Source organism: Electrophorus electricus, chromosome 1, assembly GCF_013358815.1.
Source record: "Electrophorus electricus isolate fEleEle1 chromosome 1, fEleEle1.pri, whole genome shotgun sequence".
NCBI lineage: Eukaryota > Metazoa > Chordata > Actinopteri > Gymnotiformes > Gymnotidae > Electrophorus > Electrophorus electricus.
In genome coordinates this window covers 26,787,552-26,809,744 of record NC_049535.1, presented here as the reverse complement: position 1 = coordinate 26,809,744, position 22,193 = coordinate 26,787,552, and the positions used below count along the sequence as shown (strand labels likewise).

The 22,193-nt window shown below is 42.0% G+C and overlaps 1 protein-coding gene across 2 annotated transcripts in view; it reads right to left on the bottom strand.

Annotated features, from left to right (window-relative positions):
• grid2ipa (glutamate receptor, ionotropic, delta 2 (Grid2) interacting protein, a) overlaps positions 1-20,566 on the bottom strand; it is a 29,770-nt gene extending 9,204 nt beyond the window's left edge. The window contains exons 1-14 of one of the 2 annotated variants that reach the window (XM_035524801.1): positions 20,148-20,566; positions 19,068-19,109; positions 18,554-18,807; positions 18,063-18,395; positions 17,480-17,634; positions 7,049-7,324; positions 5,358-5,443; positions 2,663-2,732; positions 2,238-2,525; positions 1,749-1,900; positions 1,347-1,487; positions 1,082-1,188; positions 619-787; positions 138-511 (exon numbers count right to left, since the gene is read on the bottom strand). In XM_035524801.1, coding sequence (XP_035380694.1) covers positions 138-511; positions 619-787; positions 1,082-1,188; positions 1,347-1,487; positions 1,749-1,900; positions 2,238-2,525; positions 2,663-2,732; positions 5,358-5,443; positions 7,049-7,324; positions 17,480-17,634; positions 18,063-18,395; positions 18,554-18,807; positions 19,068-19,109; positions 20,148-20,235 — 2,535 coding nt within the window. In that variant the 5' untranslated portion in view covers positions 20,236-20,566. Of the gene's footprint in view, positions 1-137; positions 512-618; positions 788-1,081; positions 1,189-1,346; positions 1,488-1,748; positions 1,901-2,237; positions 2,526-2,662; positions 2,733-5,357; positions 5,444-7,048; positions 7,325-11,874; positions 12,308-17,479; positions 17,635-18,062; positions 18,396-18,553; positions 18,808-19,067; positions 19,110-20,147 lie in introns of those variants that run through there. The other variant, XM_035524829.1, reaches the window with a different exon arrangement.
• Between the last annotated feature and the right edge of the window lie 1,627 nt (positions 20,567-22,193).

The following is a 22,193-nucleotide window of genomic DNA, read 5'->3' as shown; positions in this document are numbered from 1 at the left end:
TATGTAGGTGTAAATTTAACCATTCAGAGTACCTCCATGAGAAAAACCTTGATCACAATCACAAAAACAGCTATCACCACTATGTGGTAATGCAGCAAACCAAATACAGCACTGATCTTGGATCACTGAACTCCCACCTCCTCATAGTCATTCTCTGGAGACAGGAAGTCATCCACAGACAGCTGCTGACTAAGCTGCTCAGTGAGGGCCTCCATGAACAGGTCCGTGTCAGCGCTGCGAGGTGGACGCGAGAACGTGTAGCGCTTCTTACGAATTGGAGGACTATGCATGTAGTCCGGGGGACTGGGTGGGTAGTCAGGGGGTGAGGGTGGGGAGAGTGGGGGGCTGTCCAGGCTAACATAGGGATTAGACTCAGTGCTGTCCTGGGACGGGGGATCTGGTGGGTAGCAGAGGCATGGCGGACTGGGCAGGGGCTCAGGCCAGGTTGTGGGCTGGGGGGGCGGGGGCGGGGGCGGGGGAGGAGGGGGTACCGATATGGCCTTACGACTCCCTGCAGGGTAAAGATGGACAGACAGAATGTGAAAGCATTGATCCATCACCCATTACCCCCAAGTGATAGCAGAAGGACCATGATCTTCTGTAATGGCTGTAACCTACCTGACATAACTCGTACAGAAGAAGAGGAGGAATGCACTCTGACGGACTGGCTGGACGAGTGGGGGAAGGCATCCAGCAGGGTTTCAGGGGCCGGAGGAGGACGGCTCTTCAGGGATTTGGATCTCTTTCCCCCATGCACATTTTCTAGCTCAGCATACACTGCAGAAAGCTTCAGATAGGAAAGTCACTAAGCATCACAGATTCTCTCTTATTACAAACAAAAGTCATCGGTTATCTTCTTCTGGATATTTCTAAAAGAAGATTTTCTTACTAAACTATGAGCCAATATTTAATAAGGGCAATACCATCTCATAGTCTATTGTACACAATTGACCTATGTTTTGTTATCTGGCTAACTGAGAATTCTCTCTCATAAGATGGACATTTGAATCATTCTTTAGGTAATTTTTAAGATTAAAATTGAACTGAACACAGCAGTTCAATAGGAAATGTCTGTGCTCACATTAGTGAGGTTGTTGGGCGTCTCGGGGAGAGAGGTCCCATCTCCAGACTGTCTTTCCCCAGGGGTCAGTCTCATAGGAGCCACATCCACTGGCTCCGTACGGATCCCTTATACAGAAAAACAACAGTCAATAAAACATATTTGAAACATGCAAGCTCCAAGTAATGTAGACTAACTAAAACCTGACCTTTCTATTGTGTAACAATGTTAGAGTAATAGAGTAGACTGAGTGGATTGAATAATGTGGTGAAGTGTAGTGTGGTACCCATTCCCAGGTGGGTGCCAATGACCAGGTCGTCTGAGCTGCGTCCTCTCACACTGCTCCTGTAGGTGGTGCCTGTCACTTTCATTGAGCTACTGCGTCGATGGGGCTCTGGGGCCGGTGGCTCTGGCTCTGGCACTGGCACTGGTTTATAGCATACACAAACACACACACACACACACACACACACACACACACACACACACACACACACACATACAAAGTTATAGAAAGAGTAACAAACACACCAAAAAGAGTCTGGATGGATGACTTCTTTTGACATTAACATGTGCTTGTATTGCATTAAACAATTATGAATAATGCTAGGAATGGTTACAATGGTTACCATTCATTTTCAAAAATGAAAATGCAAATATCAACACATGCAAACATACACAGACTTACATGTGACTTTGTAGCCGAGGAAGCGTGAGATCTTGTTCTGGCAGTGCTCCTGCTCTTCATAAGTGAGCAGCTGGTAAATAAACTGCCAGATCACCTGCTTAGCTGGAGTATCCAACACTGGGAAGACATCTACGATCAGAGTATCCACATTCCTGGCAGGACAACCAAGAGCAAGATCACACCTTTTTAAGCTTAAAAACATGCATATCTGGGCATTACATGTCTCAAAAAGGTATTACTCACATCTTTTACATATCTACTCACTCAGCCTTATTCTTAGACATTTTTGGAAAGCTTATTCATTCACATATAGTGGCCACATGAGGGCTTTGCAGAAATATTCATTCAAACCTAATTAAACCTCAGTTGAGTTAATCAGAGTGGACTGCTTTCACTTTTTAGTCTTGCATCCAAGGTCTGACCAGATGACCTTTAACACAAGGTTCTCCTCCCACAGAATTGTGCACTAGACGGCAGGCCATCTCTCACCTGTGCTGGAAGAAGGCCTCCAGAGCCTTGCAGACTGTATACCTCTCATGCAGAGTGAGCAGGTGCTCCAGCTGCTGGCTGAATGTGCGGCCCTGCACACGAATGCTGGGTGGCAGGATCTCAGCCACCCACTGCAGTGAGGTAAGGGCGGGTGAGCGCGAGCGTGGTGATGCTTCTGGCGCCTCGGGCTCGGCCAGCGTCAAGCCTGGTGGCCCGTCCTCCACCACCAGAGAGGGCATGGCACCACTGCCCTGCAGCATGGTCACCACCTTCTCGTGGGAGCAGCTCCTGGGGTGAGATACATGCAGTGAGCCAGTGGGGATGTGAACCCCTTCACACTCCAGTAGGAGTTCTCACTCCTACTGTACAGCAAACAAATGTTCTTGGGAACAGCAAGGAGAGTAACTACTCTTTCTCAAACTCACCTCATGTCCAGCCCATTGAGAAATAGGATACGATCTCCAGGTTTGAGGCCTGCTTTCTCAGCTGGGCTACCTGAAAAAAGACACACACACACACTTCATGTATGTTGCAACCATTTAGCAGGAGTTTCACACAAACTCAGATGATGTAAGACCTGCTAACTCATACCATAGACTTCAATTCATTATGTTAAGATATGCTGCACCTAATTCTATTTTAAGGTTACATAATGAAGGGGGAAATAGTGTCAGTGAATTCCTTCTTTCTCTGTCCTCACAGAAGGCTGATTATTTGTAGTCTGGTTGTGGGAAGTGTAAATTGAGGGGGATCAACATCTGATGAACACACAATTCCACCACCTGTGCCCCTCTGATTCAGCACTGCTATGGGTGACTGGTCCAGCGTTTGTGCTATGTACATAAACATGCGTACACACACTCACATGCACGCACACACGCACACACACATGCAACAGCAAACATAATCACTGATGAGTGCCAGGAATGTCTAACACACTGAAAAATTAAGCAAAGATGGTATTGACACACACACTCTATACATTTGCTCTGCAACCCTCTTACACTAGCTCCCAAACATACTCTATACCAAAGAAGATTTTGAACATGGAGGTGTAAATATGACTCAAACTGAAATATGACCTCTAGAAAGTGCTGCAAACAGAGATCTGCTTATCACATCATGTCTTTTATATAAATAATTTTACTATTACAAAATATCACAATGTATGCGTTATGCATAACCTAGTGCTGAATAAAAACAATTCATTGTCTAGTCTCAGTTATCCTAGCTGTCAAACTGCTACCTGCATGTATCATTCTGTAGGATTTTGTTTTTACTTTGGTGACAGACATTCCAAGGTCCCTCAGCACTGTTACCAGCATTGTTTTGAATATTTTATGTCACATCTATAGGCATTGCCCCAAAACTTATATGAGCCCTGCATAGTTAAAAGCAAATGTTTTCAGTCAATCTTATATATTTACTTACCCTGACAAATCTCTGTGGGATAAAAACTAAGACATATGGAACCTCATGACTTGCAAAGTTTTAAAAAATATACTGAAGAGCAAGATTTGTCCTAAAATGATTCATAAATTGACTCATAACAGTCCCTTGTCTCCTCCCACACTATGCAACCTGCTAGCAAATAGAAACCTGACATGATCCTGCATCAGACTCGACAGTTTTAGTGGAATTTGTGTTTGTGGTTTTCATAGCATGTAGTTCAGTAGTTTGAGAGTACACAGTAGTACACTGCCTGGCCAAAAAAATAAGGTCACCACCTGGATTTAACTTAGCAAAGAGGTAAGAGCCTCCCATTGGATAATTACTGCATGGGTGATTATGTTTCTGCTGGCAACAAGTTATTTAACCCTAACTGATGCAGTGAGTAGCTTCTCATTTGTTGAACAACCATGTTGAAAGACACATCCTGTGGTCGTGGGAAAGATGTTAATCTGTTTCAGAAGGGTCAAATTCTTGGCTCGCATCAAGCAGAGAAAACATCTAAGTAGATTGCTGAAACTACTAAAATCGGGTCTTAACCAGGTTCTTAAACTGTCCATTGCATTATTAAAAAGTGGAAGGACAGTTCGGAAACATCATCTTCGAGGAAAGAATGTGGTTGGAAGAAAATCTTGAATGATCGTGATCAGTGATCACTTAAACGTGTGGTGCAATCAAATCGTAGAAAAACAACAGTACAACTCAGGGATATGTTTAATAGTGAAAGTAAGAGCATTTCCACACACACAATGTGAAGGGAACTCAAGGGATTGGGACTAAACAGCTGTGTAGCCTTAAGAAAACCAAAAATGGCTTCGATTTGCTAGGGAGCATAAAGATTGGACTCTGGAGCAATGGAAGAAGGTCGGTCATGTGGTCTGATGTGTCCAGATTTACCCTGTTCCAGAGTGATTTGCACATCAGGATAAGAAGAGAGGCAGCTGAAGTGATGCAACCATCATGCCTAGTGCCTACCGTACAAGCCTGTGGGGGCAGTGCTATGATCTGGGGTTGCTGCAGTTGGTCAGGTCTCGTTTCAGCAACGTTATGTGCTCAAAGGATGAGGTCAGCTGGCTACCTGAATATACTGAACGACCAGGTTATTCTGTCAATGGATTTTTTCTTGCCTGATGGCACGTGCATATTCCAAGATGACAATGCCAGGATTCATCAGGCTCAAATTGTGAAAGCGTGGTTCAGGGAGCATGAGACATCATTTTCACACATGCATTGGCCTCCAGACCTGAACCCCATTGAGAATCTTTGGGATGTGCTGGAGAAGACTTTGTGCAGTGGTCCAAATCTCCCATCATCAATACAAGATCTTGGGGGAAAATTAATGCAACTCTGGACAGAAATAAATGTTGTGACATTGCAGAAGCTTGTGGAAATGATGTCACAGCGAATGCATGCTGTAATCAAAGCTAAAGGTGGTCCAACAAAATATTAGAGTGTGAGACCCTTTTTTTTGCCCAGGCAGCGTATTATCCATACATGACAGAGGACGCAATATAGCTCTTTTCTCAGACTCACTGGTGGCCCAGCTACACAAAAAACACAACTGAACAGTGGATGAGAACAGGGATGAGTTATTAAGCAATGTGGGATTCATAATGAAACGTTGAGAAATCATTGAAGGACTGCTTGAGCTCCAGAGAATTTTGACCACACCTGGGATGACGGAGTCAATCCAAACAGGAGCATGACCACGCAATGTGAAGCCAAAACTCTGGTTCCCTTTGTATACCCGCACTGTCCTATAAGGAGCAAACACAATGAAAAGCCTCCATTTATTATCTTAGGATGTATTCAAGCAACTTGTTATATAATTTGGTCTCATCCATATGTGGTGATGGAACACACACACACACACACAGATGGACAAACGGACAGACAGACAGATAGGATAGAGGTCATTATACAAGTTAATAGCAATCAGTAGATCCATACCTACAATGTCCAAACCCCTTTTCTCCTGTTACTTGTGACAATTTCCATGTGTGTATTTTCTCTCACAGGGTTCTAACCTTGTTTATATTCTCAGACTCTATTCTCATAACTAGCCTAATGTGCTAGTTGAAGAAATACTTCCTTGGAGACATCAAAACACTTTTGTAATTTGCTCTGAACAGAGCATCTGCTAAATTCTGTATATGTAATATGAATGTAGAAAGTTTATACTGATAGCATTTAGCAAATGCTCTTTAACAGAATGATTTACAAAAGTACTTTAGCTGTCTACTGATAAAATTAACCTAATCCCATGCAAATAAATTACAGTCTAAAACTACCCTTAAACAGTTATACTGTCAAACAAGAGTCAGTGCTGAAGTCTAGATTGAGAGATACAATACAATATTCCATTTTACAGAATATATTAAAAATATGGAAATCTCCCTTTGCATATACAAATATATCAAGCAAAACCTAAGCATCAGTATGGTTTATATAAACAATGGTTTGAATCATATACGGTGTCCATTAGAGATCTGCGTCCAGATCTCCATTAATTAAATGTGCAATGTTACAGCCATGGGATGACAGTTTACTGCAGAAGCAGAAGACAGAGCTAAACATGAGCCGTGTTTTTACCTTTACTTAGTCTACAATGATGGTCTGCTGAAGTGAATGGCTGACTCCTCCTGTCTAACCTTGGACCATAAGGGAATTTTGCAAAGTTATGCTCTTTTACCTCCAAGGTAGGCTTAACATTTCACAAACTAAAATTAAATTAAAACTTTCCTGACAACTTGCATTCTGATTTTAGAGCAAACTTAAGCAGAACTAGCTGATACTTCAGACCTCAAGCTTCTCCCTTCTACTAAGTATTGATCATTTTGGCTGTGTACCCTAAGTGACAAGGATGTGGGAACAGCTTGTCATACAGTGGAATTATCAAGCAGGCATTGTAACACAGTCTTAAATTCATAGCACAATGGGTATGAAGAACACATCACACCATCCTGACAACCAAAGCTGAAATGTTCTATGAACACCACATCAAACTCACACAAAAATAACACATGAAACTAACAGAAATCCTAGCAGCATGTTGAGCTTAGGTTATTTCTACTAAAACCAAAAAGTCTATGAGCAGAACATAAAGTACATCACTTCACAAGTTATTGCTCACAGTGCTATCTTCACTTACAACCTTTGCATTTATATAGACGTTTTCTTTTTGTTTCTTTGTGTAAAGAGAATAAATATAAACTGATTAAGAAAAATGGCAATAACATTCTTTTGTTAAGCAGATATAATAAAAAAAAAAAACACTTCTAGGCACGCACGCGCGCATGCACACACACACACACACACACACACACACACACACACAAACAGAAGCCAAAGCTATCACCGGCCTGCGGTTGGTGACAGCAGCAGTGTGTCCGGCGATGAGCGAGGTGGTCTTGCGGAGACCACGTGCAGGGGGCATGGCACCTGCATCCTCGTTGGCAGCACGGGGCACGGAACTGGCACGTGTGGACACCAGCAGCCGCTCAGGGTGGTCCTCGCTGCGGCTGCGACGGAGGCCGCTGTTGCGGTGTTCGCTGAAGCTCCGCCCCCTCAGTCGGCTCACAAGGCTCTGCGAGACCACCTCGTCGAAGCGCTGCCGGTGCTTCTTGGGGATGAAGATCCTGATAAACAAGACAGCGAACATGGGTAAATCAGTGGCCAGGCAAGGCGGATCGGAGCAGGAAAGAGAACACGTGGAGACAGCGAGAGCAGTGAAGTACAAACACTTGCAGTGAAGGTGTTAGATTTACAAATTCACATGTTCACACATTTAGGGGGTAAAGAGGGGAGGAGGAGAGTGGTGGAACAGTTGAATCTGCTATAATTAAACAAGCAGTTTCTCTGGAAACTCTGTAAAACACAGTCTTTAGGTTCTGATGTTCAACAAAACAAAAACATATTTTTCACTTTAACAAGATAGAGGTTAAAATAGTGTCCTTCATCCAGAGTAGACTGGGGATGATGCTGCAGTCAGTTACATACAAAGACATGAAGACAGAAAAAGTCAGACAGAGAGACAGAGAGATAGAAAGAAAAACAAAGAGAGCTTTATTCTAAAGCAACACTTGTAGATGAGTGAGTATTAGAATATTCCTAAATACCTCTCATGATCAGCCTAATTTTTCACCCTCAACAATGTTCAAATACACACAGAGCTCATACTTTTTCTTCATGTCCTAGTTCCTTCACACTGTGCTTGGACAAGCAAAACAAACTTAACAAACAACTGAAAGAATAACAGTAGTTAAAACCTTTCTTAAAATCTTCTGCATAAACAGATCTCCAAACATACAAAGACTTGCCAATGATTTACATTTAATGCTTTCTACACTAGTCCAATTGAGAATGAAAACATTAGGGTTAAAGTAAAGTATAAAGAATAGCAATAAATGACTATGGAACTTCATCCATTCTCTCTCCATTCTTCACTGTGTGTTTCTTATTTAATGTCAGGCAGCTCATTATCTGGATACACACCACACACAGATAACCATGGCTAATAACATTATCAGTTACCACATTCCAAGCCACAGAGAGCTGAATTCTCACAATGATGAACAAAATAAAGAGAAGCCTGAGCCTGAGTTCACACTACATACATTTTCCAATGTCCCAATTAGCATTCAGAGACATGAGTTAAGATGTATGAGACACTTGCTGAGAATAAGGGTAGCACAAAACACATCACCGCTCACTCACCCCATACCATCTTACACCTAGCAGAGGTCTGAATAAGGCACACAGATGTGAAAATGTGGAGCCTTGAGATTACAATGGCCTGTGGCTCCATGTAGTACACAGAACATAAAATTGGACTTAATTTGATGGAAAACTTACTGTGTTACTTTAGCTGTAAAGCAGAGTTGATTTGGGCTAAATCTTCAGATTAAGAAGGCGGGAGAAGTGTACAAATGAACTAACTAACCTGTGTTTTAAAAGTACAAACTGAATATATCAAGAATCATTAGCAAAAGGAAAAGTTAGACCAATTACATTTACAATATTTTTTGTATATCATAAGTGTGCCTACAAGTTTAAGATAGATTAAAGTTCAAAATGTCATTTTAAGACTGAGAGAAATGTACAGCATGTATTTGTTGGCTCAACCAAATAGAAATCACATCACATTTAGGATTCCCTTTTCAGGATCCAAAACTCATTGGACAAATCAATGAAGTCAATGAATGCTTAATGCCTGTGACCCTTAGACTCCATTAGATGCTTTATGTCTGTAACCCACAGATTCCACCAGATGCTTGAAATCTGTGACCCATAGACTCCATTAGATGCCTTATGTCTGTGATCCACAGATCCCATTACATGCCTCATGTCTGTGAGCCACAGATTCCATCAGATGTATCTGTGACTCTCAGACTCTATTCCATGCCTCATGCCTGTAACCCATAGACTCCATCAGATGCCTGATGTCTGTGACTCACAGACATCAGATGTTGGTGTCTTCCCTGTTGATGCTCTGCAAGGCTTGTGATGTAGCCATGATCGACGCCTTGTTGTTTGGAGGGCTTCTTGCTCTCAGTATTGTTTTCAATAACTGAAATGCATGCACCTCCCCAAGCAATATGCTTCAGGTAAAGTCATTCTACTGCTGCAATTTGCAGCGCCATCTAGTGTTCCTTTAAGTTGGATCTGATCAGTGAATATGTTTGTGTACGTTATACTTTAGAATTTGCCTTGCCGCTCCCATCAGCTGTCACTTCAGCATTAGAAAAGACAAGTCAACCAGGTCTGCTGTCAGCTGTATACCGCCATATGCTGCTTTAGTAAAGCTTTTTAGATGTTTTAAAGTAATTTTGATTCTGAGCTGGCGATTATTAACTGCTTCTAGTACTAACTTATTAGTCTTCAGTATGTCATTCAAATCCAAGGAAATATAACGTTAGTATTATGGTTTTACGAACCATATTTGAGTTGAGTGAAACATCTTTCTTTTTTTTGTGAAACTGCTCCTTTAAAGTTATATCGAAGTTAGTTCTTTCACATCAGCTTCACATAAATCATTTGAAAAAGGTCAGTTAAGAATGACCGTTTAAAGTAAAAAATAAATATGACCACAAACTGCAACAGCAGCAGATTGCGACTGTGTTGATCAGAAGCTCAAGATAACTTCATCTGCGATGAAAAATCTTCAGCTAAATGAATCTGCGCTCCATTAGCCATATGTGCTAGGTGAGCGAGTTCAGGTATGCATCTAGCAAGTGCGTGAATATCCCCTGCGTGAGTGTCCCAGGCGAGCTACAGAATCACTCGGCTGGATTGCGATTTAACGCATATTTATTGTTATGACGTCACGACGGCAACCTCCGTGAGCCGGTAGGGAGAGCGCAATCCACATGCGCAACCAACAACCCATTTTTTTCTCTTTCAAATCGGATTCTCTTCGGATACTGTGATTTGAGCGGCATTCGCTTTTAAGTCAATTAGTGTTCCTCACACTTTCACGATGGCCACGTGCCGCTTTGGGTCATAAAGCCCAGCAGGATATGGAACATCTTAACAGTGAGTCACGCGAAAGTCTGCGCAGGATAAATCAGATCACGAACGGTGCAGTTGGTAGCGTCAGGTGCCGTCTCCATGGAAACAGCGATACGTTCAGTGAAAATTTGGGTTAATGTTTATGAATTGCTATAGTTCTGTTTTTTTTTTAATTATTATTATTATTCATATTTATTATTACTCTCCAAAAACATAAATCTCAACAACAACAACCATTTTATCAGTTGTTACTGCAGTATCAGAAAAAAAAAAACAGTTTAATCTAGTGATAATCCAATATTGTATAAAATTATTTAGGCAAATGCAGATGTGTTGATAGCCACTCCAGCACACTGCATGCACTGTAAAGTACCTGAGATAAACCTTGTTTCATAAAAAACAAACAAACACCTGTTCAGTTAAAGATCAAACTAAGGCATCCACAGCAAGCACATATTCCATTCTGAACAGGTCTCTCTTATGTGCACGTCCTCCATTCTGAATAGTCTCTCTAATGTGCACGTCCTCCATTCTGAATGGTCTCTCTAATGTGCACGTCCTCCATTCTGAATGGTCTCTCTAATGTGGGTTCCCGTTTTCACACCTCTTCCCACTCTGCATTCCAACAGCACTGTGTTGGCAGACAACGTTTGCCCAGCCTGCTTCCAATGCTATGACAGCCCTCTCCCTTAGTAGAGTGAGACGAGTGTAACTGGGCTAGAACAGTCACCTGCACACAAGCGGGGCCTGACAGCCTGTGCCGCTCCCGATCTGCCGTAGGCTAACAGGGTACAAACATATATCACTCCCGTGGTGTGTGAGTAAGAGAACACCGTATGGCCCAGAGCAGGTATAGCAGAACATGAACATCACTCAGCCATAAACCTAATCAAAATAACAAGGCATTTAGTCTTGTATACAAAACAAATAGTGCTAGAGTAATACAGTTGTTTAGACTTGATATCTGGTTTCACATAGAAAAGATACCAGCAGGAACATGTTTAGCATTTGGAACAAAACCTTACCGCATTCACCATCTCTTTACTGCATTCACAACATCTCTTTACTGCAATTACTGCATTAATTTCCGTTTATGCTCTTGAGCCTAGTCAAGCACAGATTATTCTTGTTTTACTTGTATTTAGACTGCTATGCCCTCAATTAGAAGGAGGTCATGAAAAGACTAAAATTAACCCAGAGAAGGGAGGGTTTGCAGATCAAGGACACGCTACTCAAAGGAGTGAATATGACGACTAAGATGAACAACTTCTGAAAGTAGAATCTCAGTCATGGCCAAGAACTGTTTTCATGTGGAAAACGCATTTCCCATTCAGTGTGCTTTTAGCTTGTATACCTCAAATCATAGAAACTGAAGAGTCTCAATACTACCCATATTATGTAAGAAAATAAAAAAAAAAACAATATTTTTAAAAAAGCCAAAGATTGTATGATATATTGTTGGAAAGTGATATTATGCATAAATTAGAAATCAGAATAAACTCCTCTGCTAACATCTTCTACTTTACTACATATTAGCAACACTACACATCTGCAAATAGAACCTAGACATATACTACATTCACATTTGCCCAGAATCATTAAAGAATAATATTTTGATTTAGGAAAGAAAAAAGCATGAAAATAACATGGAAAACTAATTCCAACAGATTCTTCTTACCGAAAGTGCTTGGTGAAACTCCTGTCCCTTCCCATTGCTTTGCGGCTCACCACTTAGTACCAGCACCGAAGGACAACAGTATTCGGTCAACACGCGTACATCTCCATAAATGATCAATTACTGAGAAATAAAAACACAAGAAGAGCCAGGTGCAGAAGATCTCTAACGTCCAAGCAAACCTGTCTTATTGCAGGTATGCTAACTAGCCCCATGCTGAAAGCCATCAGTTAGAAATTTCTTGAAGCTTCAAAGTCAGGCTCAGGTCATGTCAACTTTGACCTATATTTAGGCTCACTTGTCCATCTCGCTCTGACTGGTATGCCTTGGGGGGTTTGTGGCTCGCCGCAAAGGTCTCCAGCCTGAAGCTCGTACCAGCTCCCAGCCACCGAGGAGCAGCAGCGAGGTGCTCTCGTGACTGCTTCCAAGGTGGAGAGAGAGAACAGGAAGGAGAAGAGAGGCAGACAAGGAGGGAGAGAAGAACGTGAGGAACACAGGAACTCCCTCAGGAATTTCGTAGCAGGTCAGCACGTGGGAGATCCAACAAACGAGAGGGAGAGAAGGAGCTTGGTGAGAGAGAATTATGGGCAGCTGTCTTCAAAAATCATCCCACTCAGTTCACACAGCAGATGTCCTGATTGACTCCTTGAGGTGTCAGGCAACATGAGCATTCTGGGCACTGCTTCGTCACCTCTTCCACAGTTCTCAGGCCAAGTAAGAACCCCGTCCATCCTCCACTATCAGTTCACGATCTTACATGGAAAGGGACAAGTAAAATCTCCATCCGGCAATCTAGATCCCCCAAGTGAAACTAGATAACTTCAGCTTCTGCAAGTTGTAATGGGGATTTTGCGCAAACTTTGAGCACGTCATGGACCTAAAAAGCATTTATTAAAAAAGTAGGCTGCTTAAAAATAGAGAGCAGCCAGAGGGAGAGCTGTGTAGATTTGCAGGGACAGAATAGAGCACAGCTGGTTAACTTCTTAGGAGAGCTAGAGGACAGAATCGATGGAAGCTTGATCACTGTCCCAGATGCATCAGCCATTGTGTCATTAAGATATCCAGCTGATTTTACTGAGTATAAATCTACTCTCTGTGGGTGCATTCTGAAGACATTCTACATGTATCCAGACTAGAAACAGATATTCGTAAATTCAGCCTATTCTCTGCTACCTTGTTGACAGAGTACCTCGACAGTAATATATTCTCAACAAGACCAATTCCGCAGACAGTTGTGACTTAGCTCGCAAATCTATACCCCAGAGAGAGAGAAAGAGAGAGATCTACTGCCTGGATGAACTGAAAAGAAAGCAATGTAATAATTTTTAAAAAGCATCAAAATGACAGGTGAATTAAATTAATAATCATACCTCATAAAAACATAAGATGTGAGTGAAGCACTATGGTGTGTTAAAAATGGGAAACTTGATGAGAAACACAAATCTGGGTATTTAGAGCATGCTGCTCTACTTCCTAGCTTACTTTCTTTGAAGGTAGGAGAGTGTCTCGGGAGCTTCATAAGGTGATCCATTTCTAAAAAAAGTTTCCAAACAAACCATCTCATGGACATTACCTTCCCATTACCCCAACCTTCACTGGGTGCACAGCTTAAAACTTAATGAGGGAAATGTTTTATTAATAACACAAAGCATGTCTAATTCATCTCCAATTGCCCCTGGCTAACATTCACACCACTCCAATAGGGAGACACTGACAATGCCTGCAGCAGTAAGTCACCTCCAATTCCTCTGACGGTGAGTCTAATCAGCAACAAATAGATGAGCGAGAGCTGCATCCAACTGGGGAGAAGTGAAGTGCTCCTACTGCAGAGCATTTACAGAGATGAGCCTGGTGGGGACACTTTACAAACAATGCATTGTCTTTCTGTGTGTACAGTATTCACTACAAAGGAAAGGGTGTGTCACAGGGTGAGACACAGGTGGAGAGAGATTTACCTAATAGAGTTATCAACCCTGACTACAGGGGATCAGCCCTGCAAACCCAGAGGAACTGCCACTACCAAAGAACATTTCATAGCAGTATTTATGTGAGAATTAATGTTTGTGCTATCAATTCTCAGTCCAATTTGACTGCTTCTCTTTTGCTGCTGTAGTGGAGGGAGAGTTTTCACAATCATGTTTGTAGAGTCTATGTAAAAGAAAGCTTCAAGAAGAGTTGTGCTTTTGGTGAATAATTGACCATATTTCTACATTTGAGGGGGAATTCTGGAAGGAAGGATGGAAAGAAGGAAGGAAGGAATTCCGAGATCATATACGGAAGTAATGATCCTGAAGGCAGGATGGATGCTGCTAAGCTGAAATCAGTTATACCCTCCTCATTAGCATGAGCAAGGCCAGCAGTGAGTCTGAAGATGGAAGGAAAATACTTCTAGCATGCAAGCACTTTTAAATCAAATACAGACAATTACAAATGCAATTGCCAGCTCCATCCTGTGAAGAATTAGCACTGAAATAATGTGGTTGCTCATTATTGGTAATTATTTCTAAAAGCACTCATTAGAACATCTTGTTCCACAGTCAGTGTGCAGAATGGATAGATTGTGTGATAAGAGCAAGAACAGTCACTAATGAAAGTATACATATTCTCTAATAAAGGTTTGATGTGAGGAGGTCTGTCTGTTAGTGTATGGCCTTATGAACAATGGTCTAAACTTCACATAATGGCAACCCTGTTCAGTCATAGACCCCACTTCTCTCTGCTTGCCTGGAGACATCCTGTGCATCAACCAATGTGATGGTACAAATTATTCAAATGACATTAATAAGCACTACCAACTTTCTTAGAAACATGTATATGAACACCTCAGAGGTATATAATTAAAGACTCCAATGCATCTGTCCATCCATGAACAATTTGTGTTGTCCAACCTACAGTTCTTTATCAGTGATCAGCTTCTGACCACGACTGCTATTAGACTGATTTTTTTTGTGCGGCGACTCAAGATCCTAGATCCTAATACCAGCAATAGCACTAATGTGTGTAAAGACTCTAGATATACTCACACCCACTACCACACCACTATCATATCAACATCTCTACTGTGTTGATAACAGCCTATCATCCTAATAACATCAGCAGTGGACCTGTGGTTAAAAACTCACCAATGACAAACAGGCTAGATAGGCAGAAAGACTGTACATGACAACAACTAAAAAATGCATTTATAAGAGAGCTGGCCAATGAGTGTAGTTCAAAGGTAGGTGTAGTCAAATTGGAAATTAATGTTTATTCCAGGAACCATATCTTATTAAACGTCAATAAATCTATGTTCACTGCTGCTGAAATAAACCTTTGCGTCCTTTGCTATATACATTTGTTATATATAACTTTCCCCCAATACATTTAAATATAACCCTATATCCACTGAACCATGATGTGCCTGACAAGAAATTCCATAGCATGCAATGGTATTCTGAAATCTTTGACAAGGTCTCATAGTATATGGGACAGCCTCTATCTGGACACTTTTTTACTTACATGGGGACAAAAATGATAAAATAATTTCACAGTATTTAGCTTAAATATGATCAATTAAATGTATCTACTCATTCTACAGATGAAGTACTTCAAAAGGTGATTTTCTAATACTAGGGAGACAAAGAAAACTGAAACAATATCAAGAACGCAAAACTCACGGCACTTCACTATGGTAATGGTTTCTCCAGTCCAACTGTCATCATCAGCATTTCCTCAGCATACCATGCTACCCAATTCACAAGCTCCAGCAGCAGAGAGCAGGACATGAACCCAGGACTGTATGGTATCACTCACCTACAGCACCTCATCGCTCTGAGGAGAGTCTACCTTAATCCCAGACTGCACACGGGGACTCTGCAGCTTCCTGAAGTGCAGCACAGTAAGGCTAAGCGTGGCCACCGAGCGAATGGGCTGGGAAATTGTACTTCCGAATGCTGCCAGGAACAACATTTGGAAGCAGGGGAAAAAATGCCAAGAAGAGCTTAGATGAGGATAAAGAGCGGGGAGGGGAATCTGTGATTCTTATGATGTGATAAACTCTGTGTATGTGTGTGCATGCGTGTGTTTTAGTGGAGGGGAGAGGAAAAAAAGGAAAGAGAGGGAGGGACAGAAGAGAAAGTGAGAAGAGGAGGGGATGAAGAGGGATTTAAAGATTAAGAACAAGAGAAGAGAGACTGAGCCAGTGGAGGTGGAGGGGGAGTAAGGGCCTGTAGACAAGTGGACAAATGGTGAAGAGTTCTGGGTGGGAAAGCAGGGAAGCTGTATGCTTGCACTGGACTTGTGAATTTGGTGCTGAGGATAAAGAAATATAATGTTTTCTAGGGCTTTGGTGCTTGGGCTTAAATTAATTTTGCACAACGGTTATTCAAGCACTTTGGAAACACAGCTCTCCTTTTCTGTTGCTGTCAGTATGTCTGACAGCTTGTGAAAAGGACTGATGAAAGTTCATTGAAAAAACTAAAGTTGTTTTTTTGTGTGTGTCTTGTTTGTCACTGCACTAACACAAGTAAGCAGTGAAAATGAGGAGATATGCATTTGTCCCCACAAATTGATTCAAATAGGAAGCTCAGTGGCTCCCCTGTTTGCCAGATAGAACCACTTTAGCCTATTTACTTAGTGAAGGCCTGCTGTGTAACCACTGTATGAGCATGGCTATTCCATTAATATGATGAAAACAACCTTTGACTGTGTAGAGAATGAAGTCTGATTATTCAGTAAGTGGGCAATAATTAGTCCAGCCAGGACAAAAAAAAGCCAGATATTGGATTTTAGCTATATTTAGCTAATAATGCCTCCAACAGTGAATACTTGATCAGATGAGAGGAGATAGTTGATGTCGACAAACCAAAACTTATTTTCCACATCCTTTTGCTGAAACAAACAAAACTGAATTATCTCAGACACTCACAGTCTGAATAGCTGGCAAACTGCCTACTGGCACAGAATGTCTCATCCAATCTTTCTGCAGATGCTGTCGTTGGACACAGCACCTAATGCTTCAAAAAAACACTTATTGACTGGCCTAATTTACAAACAAGTCTGTTGTCAGCTTCTGTCATCACATATTGGGCAGGTACTTGGAAAAATCTATTTTTTGTCTCGCTCTCTCTCTGTGTCTCTCTCTGGTTCTCATATTTTTAGGTTCTGTTTTATATTACTGTAACTGGAGACAGGTGGCGTGTTTGTATTCTCTGTTACATTTAGGTGCTTTACAGGTGTATTTTGAACAATGTAATGAAAGGAAGAAAGAAGGATAGAAAGAAAGTCAGAGAGAGAGAAAGAGACAGAGAGAACTTTATTCTCAGTCTTTCAGTTGAGTGTCTTGGATGTGTGATAACCTTCACACATCTCTGTTAGAACTAGCAAAAGAGAATGGGGGGTGAAGTATTCTTTGGCCTCTCCTTCTTCCATGTTTTCTTTCACATGAGTTTATGGAAAACTGCAAACACAGTCCATGGGCTCATCCACAAGAACAGAAGAAAACCTCATTAGTCACCATTATCAACTTATTTACATAAAGGATGTAGTGGCCTAATTTTCAGTTTGATCTGATCTTATTATGACGTGTGTCACTTTGGTGAACAAAATCCATCACTAATCCCATTGGTACCTGATGCTGTCAATCAGCTGCTGATGTTCTTCGTTGATCAGTATCTCAGGAAGGGTGGAAGCCAGGCCTTCCACATCCCTCTCTGAAGCATACTGCTTCAGCAGGTCAAAAAGCCTCTCTTTCACTACTGGCTCCTCCCCCAAAATCTCCTCTACCTGAAACACAAGGTGAAAAATCAATGGAATCATACATCAGCAAGCTTTACTAACAAATTCACACCAAAAACAATCTCTGCTCTTCAGAGGTAATTAAGAACATTTGTTAGAGTACATCTCATAAGCGCTATCAGTTTATCAGAAGATGATAGTACATGATAAATTGGACATGGAAGAGTTAGAATTTTGATACAGAAAATCAGTAGTTTAGGAGTTAGACCATGGAGGGAGATGCGTGTGCTTGCGTGTGTCTGGGGGGAACGAGATCAATAATTTAGTACAAATTCAGCTCCTCTTGTTTTTTTTATGGACACTGATCTGCTCTAGTTAGCCATAAGCAGGACCAGCTTTGCCCAAAACCAGGTAACAGTGGTTCGCGTCCCAGTCCGGGCTTCCCACCACATGCAGCAGATTGCTGCGTCACTCACCTTCTTGTTGAACTCGAGCGCTTTGTGCTTGCGGTCCTGCCGCACCATGTCTCCACTCTGGTATGTCTCCTTCATGCTGCAGCTGATGCGTTTCTGCCAGCGGTTCATCCGCAGCACACCCAGCCGCAGCGTGCGCCCCTGCGATGCCTTGATCATGGCCGCTGCCGTCTCGTGCTGCTTCACTGGAATGCCGTTCACCTCCAGCACGTAGTCGCCAGCGCGGAGACCGCTGCGGCCCGCAGGCGAGTTGTGCAGGCAGTCCTCCACCAGCAGGGGGGAGTCCCCGACAATAGTGAAGCCAAAGCGGCCATCGGGCCCCGGGGCAATGTCCATCTATAGGGGCAACCAAGCAAAAGAGTGCAAGTGGGCCTGTTATTGCACCATGCACTGTAAGGAGCATCTTCATAAGCCACCTGTCGCTTTAATTCAGTCAACTGTAACAACGGCACTAAAAATATACTATGAATTCTGAATTAGGTAAAGCCAGTAACCTGTTCAATGCGGGACACCACCCCAATGCTGGGTGGGACAGTCTTGAGGGTCTTTGCCAAGGCGATGAGAGCTTTGGTGCTGAGGGATGAGACGTTCTGTCCATCGATCTCCAGCACCTGATCGCCAGGCTGTAGGCCAGCCATATAAGCACTGCTGCCCTCCACAACAGAGAGGATGTAGCTGGGCCCATCACCTCCCAGTTTAAAGCCAAAGTCTTCAGGCCAGCCCTGGTTACTCATCGGCAGGGTCAGCTCTGAAACAGAAAAGAAGAGAGATCACTTCCTATGAGGACTGACTTTGATGAAATAAAGGGAATGAAGTTAATAAAGGGAGATTGCAAACAATGCAACATTTTGGTAACTGAGTACTGATATTACAAAACAGCCTTTCACGATCTGATCTTATTATGAGGTGTGTTGCTCTAAATTTGGTCACAGTAAGCTGAGCTGCAAAGTGTGAAACAGCAGATATGTGTGTACACATGATTATTTATAGAAGACCAGTTTCACATACCAATGTTTAAGGGGAAGTCCCTCAGCACTTGAGGATTTGGGTCTATGACATGAGAGAAAAAAACAAGATATATCAAGCTCATTTTTTTTCTAACAAACATCAATGCAGTACTTTCTAGTTCAACAATTGTAAAATATTATACATAGTTTCATGAAATGACAGGTATTGTTAGACTGTTTTCTTCATTCAGTTTTACAGTATGACTCCATAAATCCATTTATAGACCCAGTTTTCCCCTCCAGCTGTGTCTCTGAAGCTCCACAGAGCCCTTGGCCTCATTCTAGTGCTGCAGTTACTGTTTGCCTGGTTCCAGCAGAGTTTTACCTTGCATCCAGGAGTATACTGGCCCTGCTCATCCAGGAGTATACTGTCCCTGCCCAATTTTTCAGTATTTAATATCCCATATCTCCCTGCCTGCTCTCATATACTCTCAAAGGACTCTGAAAGATGTATAAAAACCTCTTGAGCATTAAACTATATAACCAATATTGTGCATTTCTATGACACTAGCAATGAACCAGTAACCATTCTTTAGTATGTACAGAGCCCTGTTATCTGAGATTAACAATCACATGCACTGTGTATAATGCACTGATTTTATCCGAATATTACAGTATACATAGCAAAGCAAGCCAGGAAATATTATTGTATAATAATGTCATACATTTTATATATATATATACTTATATGCTCCAAACAGACAAAAATGCTCTTAACGATGATTCCTATGCAAAGCAGACATTTATTTAGGGTAATGAAAAAGGGCTACATATAATTGAAGGGTAATCAGAAAGGACAAAATCCAGAACAGAGGACAAGCAAAGAAGCAGACAGCAGAAAAGTAAAAGAAATTACCTTTCAGCAAAAAATAAGCTAAACCTCATAATAATGAAGCCATGTACAACAGCTTTACACTAGAGTTGAAATTTAGTGTCTACTACAGCCACAAATGTTTATTACAATACACTGTGCAATCCTAAATCCAAGAAGACAGTTTAAGCCCCTGTGTTCTGCTCTGGCTCTGTGAAGAGATAATGCTGATTAAGGAATGAAGTGAGAACCATTCAAGGAAAAACTCACAGAAGTCCTTTGAGGCGCTGCGGGAGCCCGATCGGCTCTGGCGGAGGGAGAATCTGCCCTTCTGGCTCTTCAGGAATCTTCGCATCATAGTTACAGATTTGTCGGTTTCTGGTTTGTAAAGCAACTCGTGTGGGAAGTTGAAGGCCTGAGGAAAGCCAGCTCGGTCATCACCTAACCACCTCTTCAACAGGTCATTGTGCCGCAAAGCAGCTGCCTTGTTGTGCAAGGAACCAGAACCTCTGAAAGCTCCTCCAGACCAGCAGTGCCAGCCCGGGACAAGCTGTGGAGAGATGGGGAGGTGCACAGGAGAACACAGCCAGGCTCTTTCCAACCAGGATTTTGCATCTCTGCTAAGTTTGTCCAGCCCTGGCCAATGTGCACAGCACCGCTCAGAAATCTGGGACACACTAGCTGGGTCCTTTAATGATTCTTTTCAGAGGAAAAAGGTACTGTGAAGCCCTATTTTTCTATAAATACCTCCCTCCTCTCGCTCATATCTCTCTCTCTCTCTCTCTCTCTCTCTCTCTCTCTCTCTCTCTCTCTCTCTCTCTCTCTCTCTCTCTCTCTCTCTCTCTCTCTCTCTCTCTCTCTCTCTCTCTCTCTCTCTCTCTCTCTCTCTCTCTCTCTCTCTCTCTCTCTCATTCTTGTGACTTGGGCCCTCTCTGAGGGCTGAGGACTGACCCAGAAACAAGCTGGCGCTCTGGTGAAGGACGGCACTCACTGATACACGTCGGCATGATGCTGTGTGAGGGGAATGAGGTCAGTCCTCAGACCAAGGTCAAGCAAGCTCACATCTGAAACTTAAGTGAACATTTCATGTCAAATGGATAACATGAAATAAATCCCACTCAAAAAGCCTACGGCAAAGTCCAAACTATATACAAATGCAACATGTTACCTATCTTTCAAGATCATGCTGCAAAGACTGACAAAATATTAGTCCACTATCTATGCACTTTGTAAAAGGTGTGAATAAGTGAATATTAAACAAGTCCATTTTTTATGCACATTTTAACAATAACAGTAGTACCTATACAAAAATAATCTTAATTACATTTGAGAAATATAGGTAGTCATAATTATAACTTTTTTTTGCCTAGGCACATGACTGTAATGTCCAAAAAATAATTGGTAAGTAGCTGTGTTTGATTTAGATGTTTAGAACTTTTAAATATAAACTACGATTGGCAATCCCACAGGTATATTTAATAGCTGGCTAATTTATAAATATGTCTCTGAGCATGCAAATTGTTGCTCATGTTGCAAATTGTTGCTCAAGCAAATCCTAAGCAGCAACAGTGTTTTTTTCCCCACACTGGCTAAAGCAGAACATGCTAGATTAATAGTTAATATTAATATTAACTTTCAACACCACCATAATAAACTTGAGACAGCAGGTTAGAATATTAGCTAACCTATAATCTGCTCATGAAACCTAATTCTGTTATTAATGGGAAAACAATAAACACTCTCTGTGGACAATTAGGTGCTTATTACTCTTTTTATTCCTAAACACTGCTAAGCTCACACATCCACGTTTCGGCAATGGGACTCAGTAGATCAGTCGATTTGCAAAATCAATCCTCCTAGGCCACCTTGTAAGGCAGTCCAGCAAAAATACCTATCCACCCCATCTCAAATAAACTTCCTGGAAATCAAGAGCATTCTAAAGGGAAGAAAGCCAATGTGCTGTCTAGTATTCTTCTTACTGTCCACTCAGTGAGCTAACAGGACAGAACTGCACAGCAGAAAAGGTATCTGCTGCCCCTGGGTCCTCCCTGACAGAAAGAGCCTCAAGAAGCTGTTTATGATGTAGGGGTCAGTGACTTCGGTTATAAATGTGGATCCTTGCACGAATCCTATGCTGGGCTGGATTTTCTATAGAAGTTTCTATAGAAAACAGCATCACAATATAGAGATGCGGATGGACATGTGAGGATCCTGAGGAGTTGGAAACCACCCACTGTATACTTGGCAAGAGCATGTGTAGTAATGACCTGACAGGATGCAAGTTGGGGGAGGTCTGGGTAATGAGGAAAAAGCAGG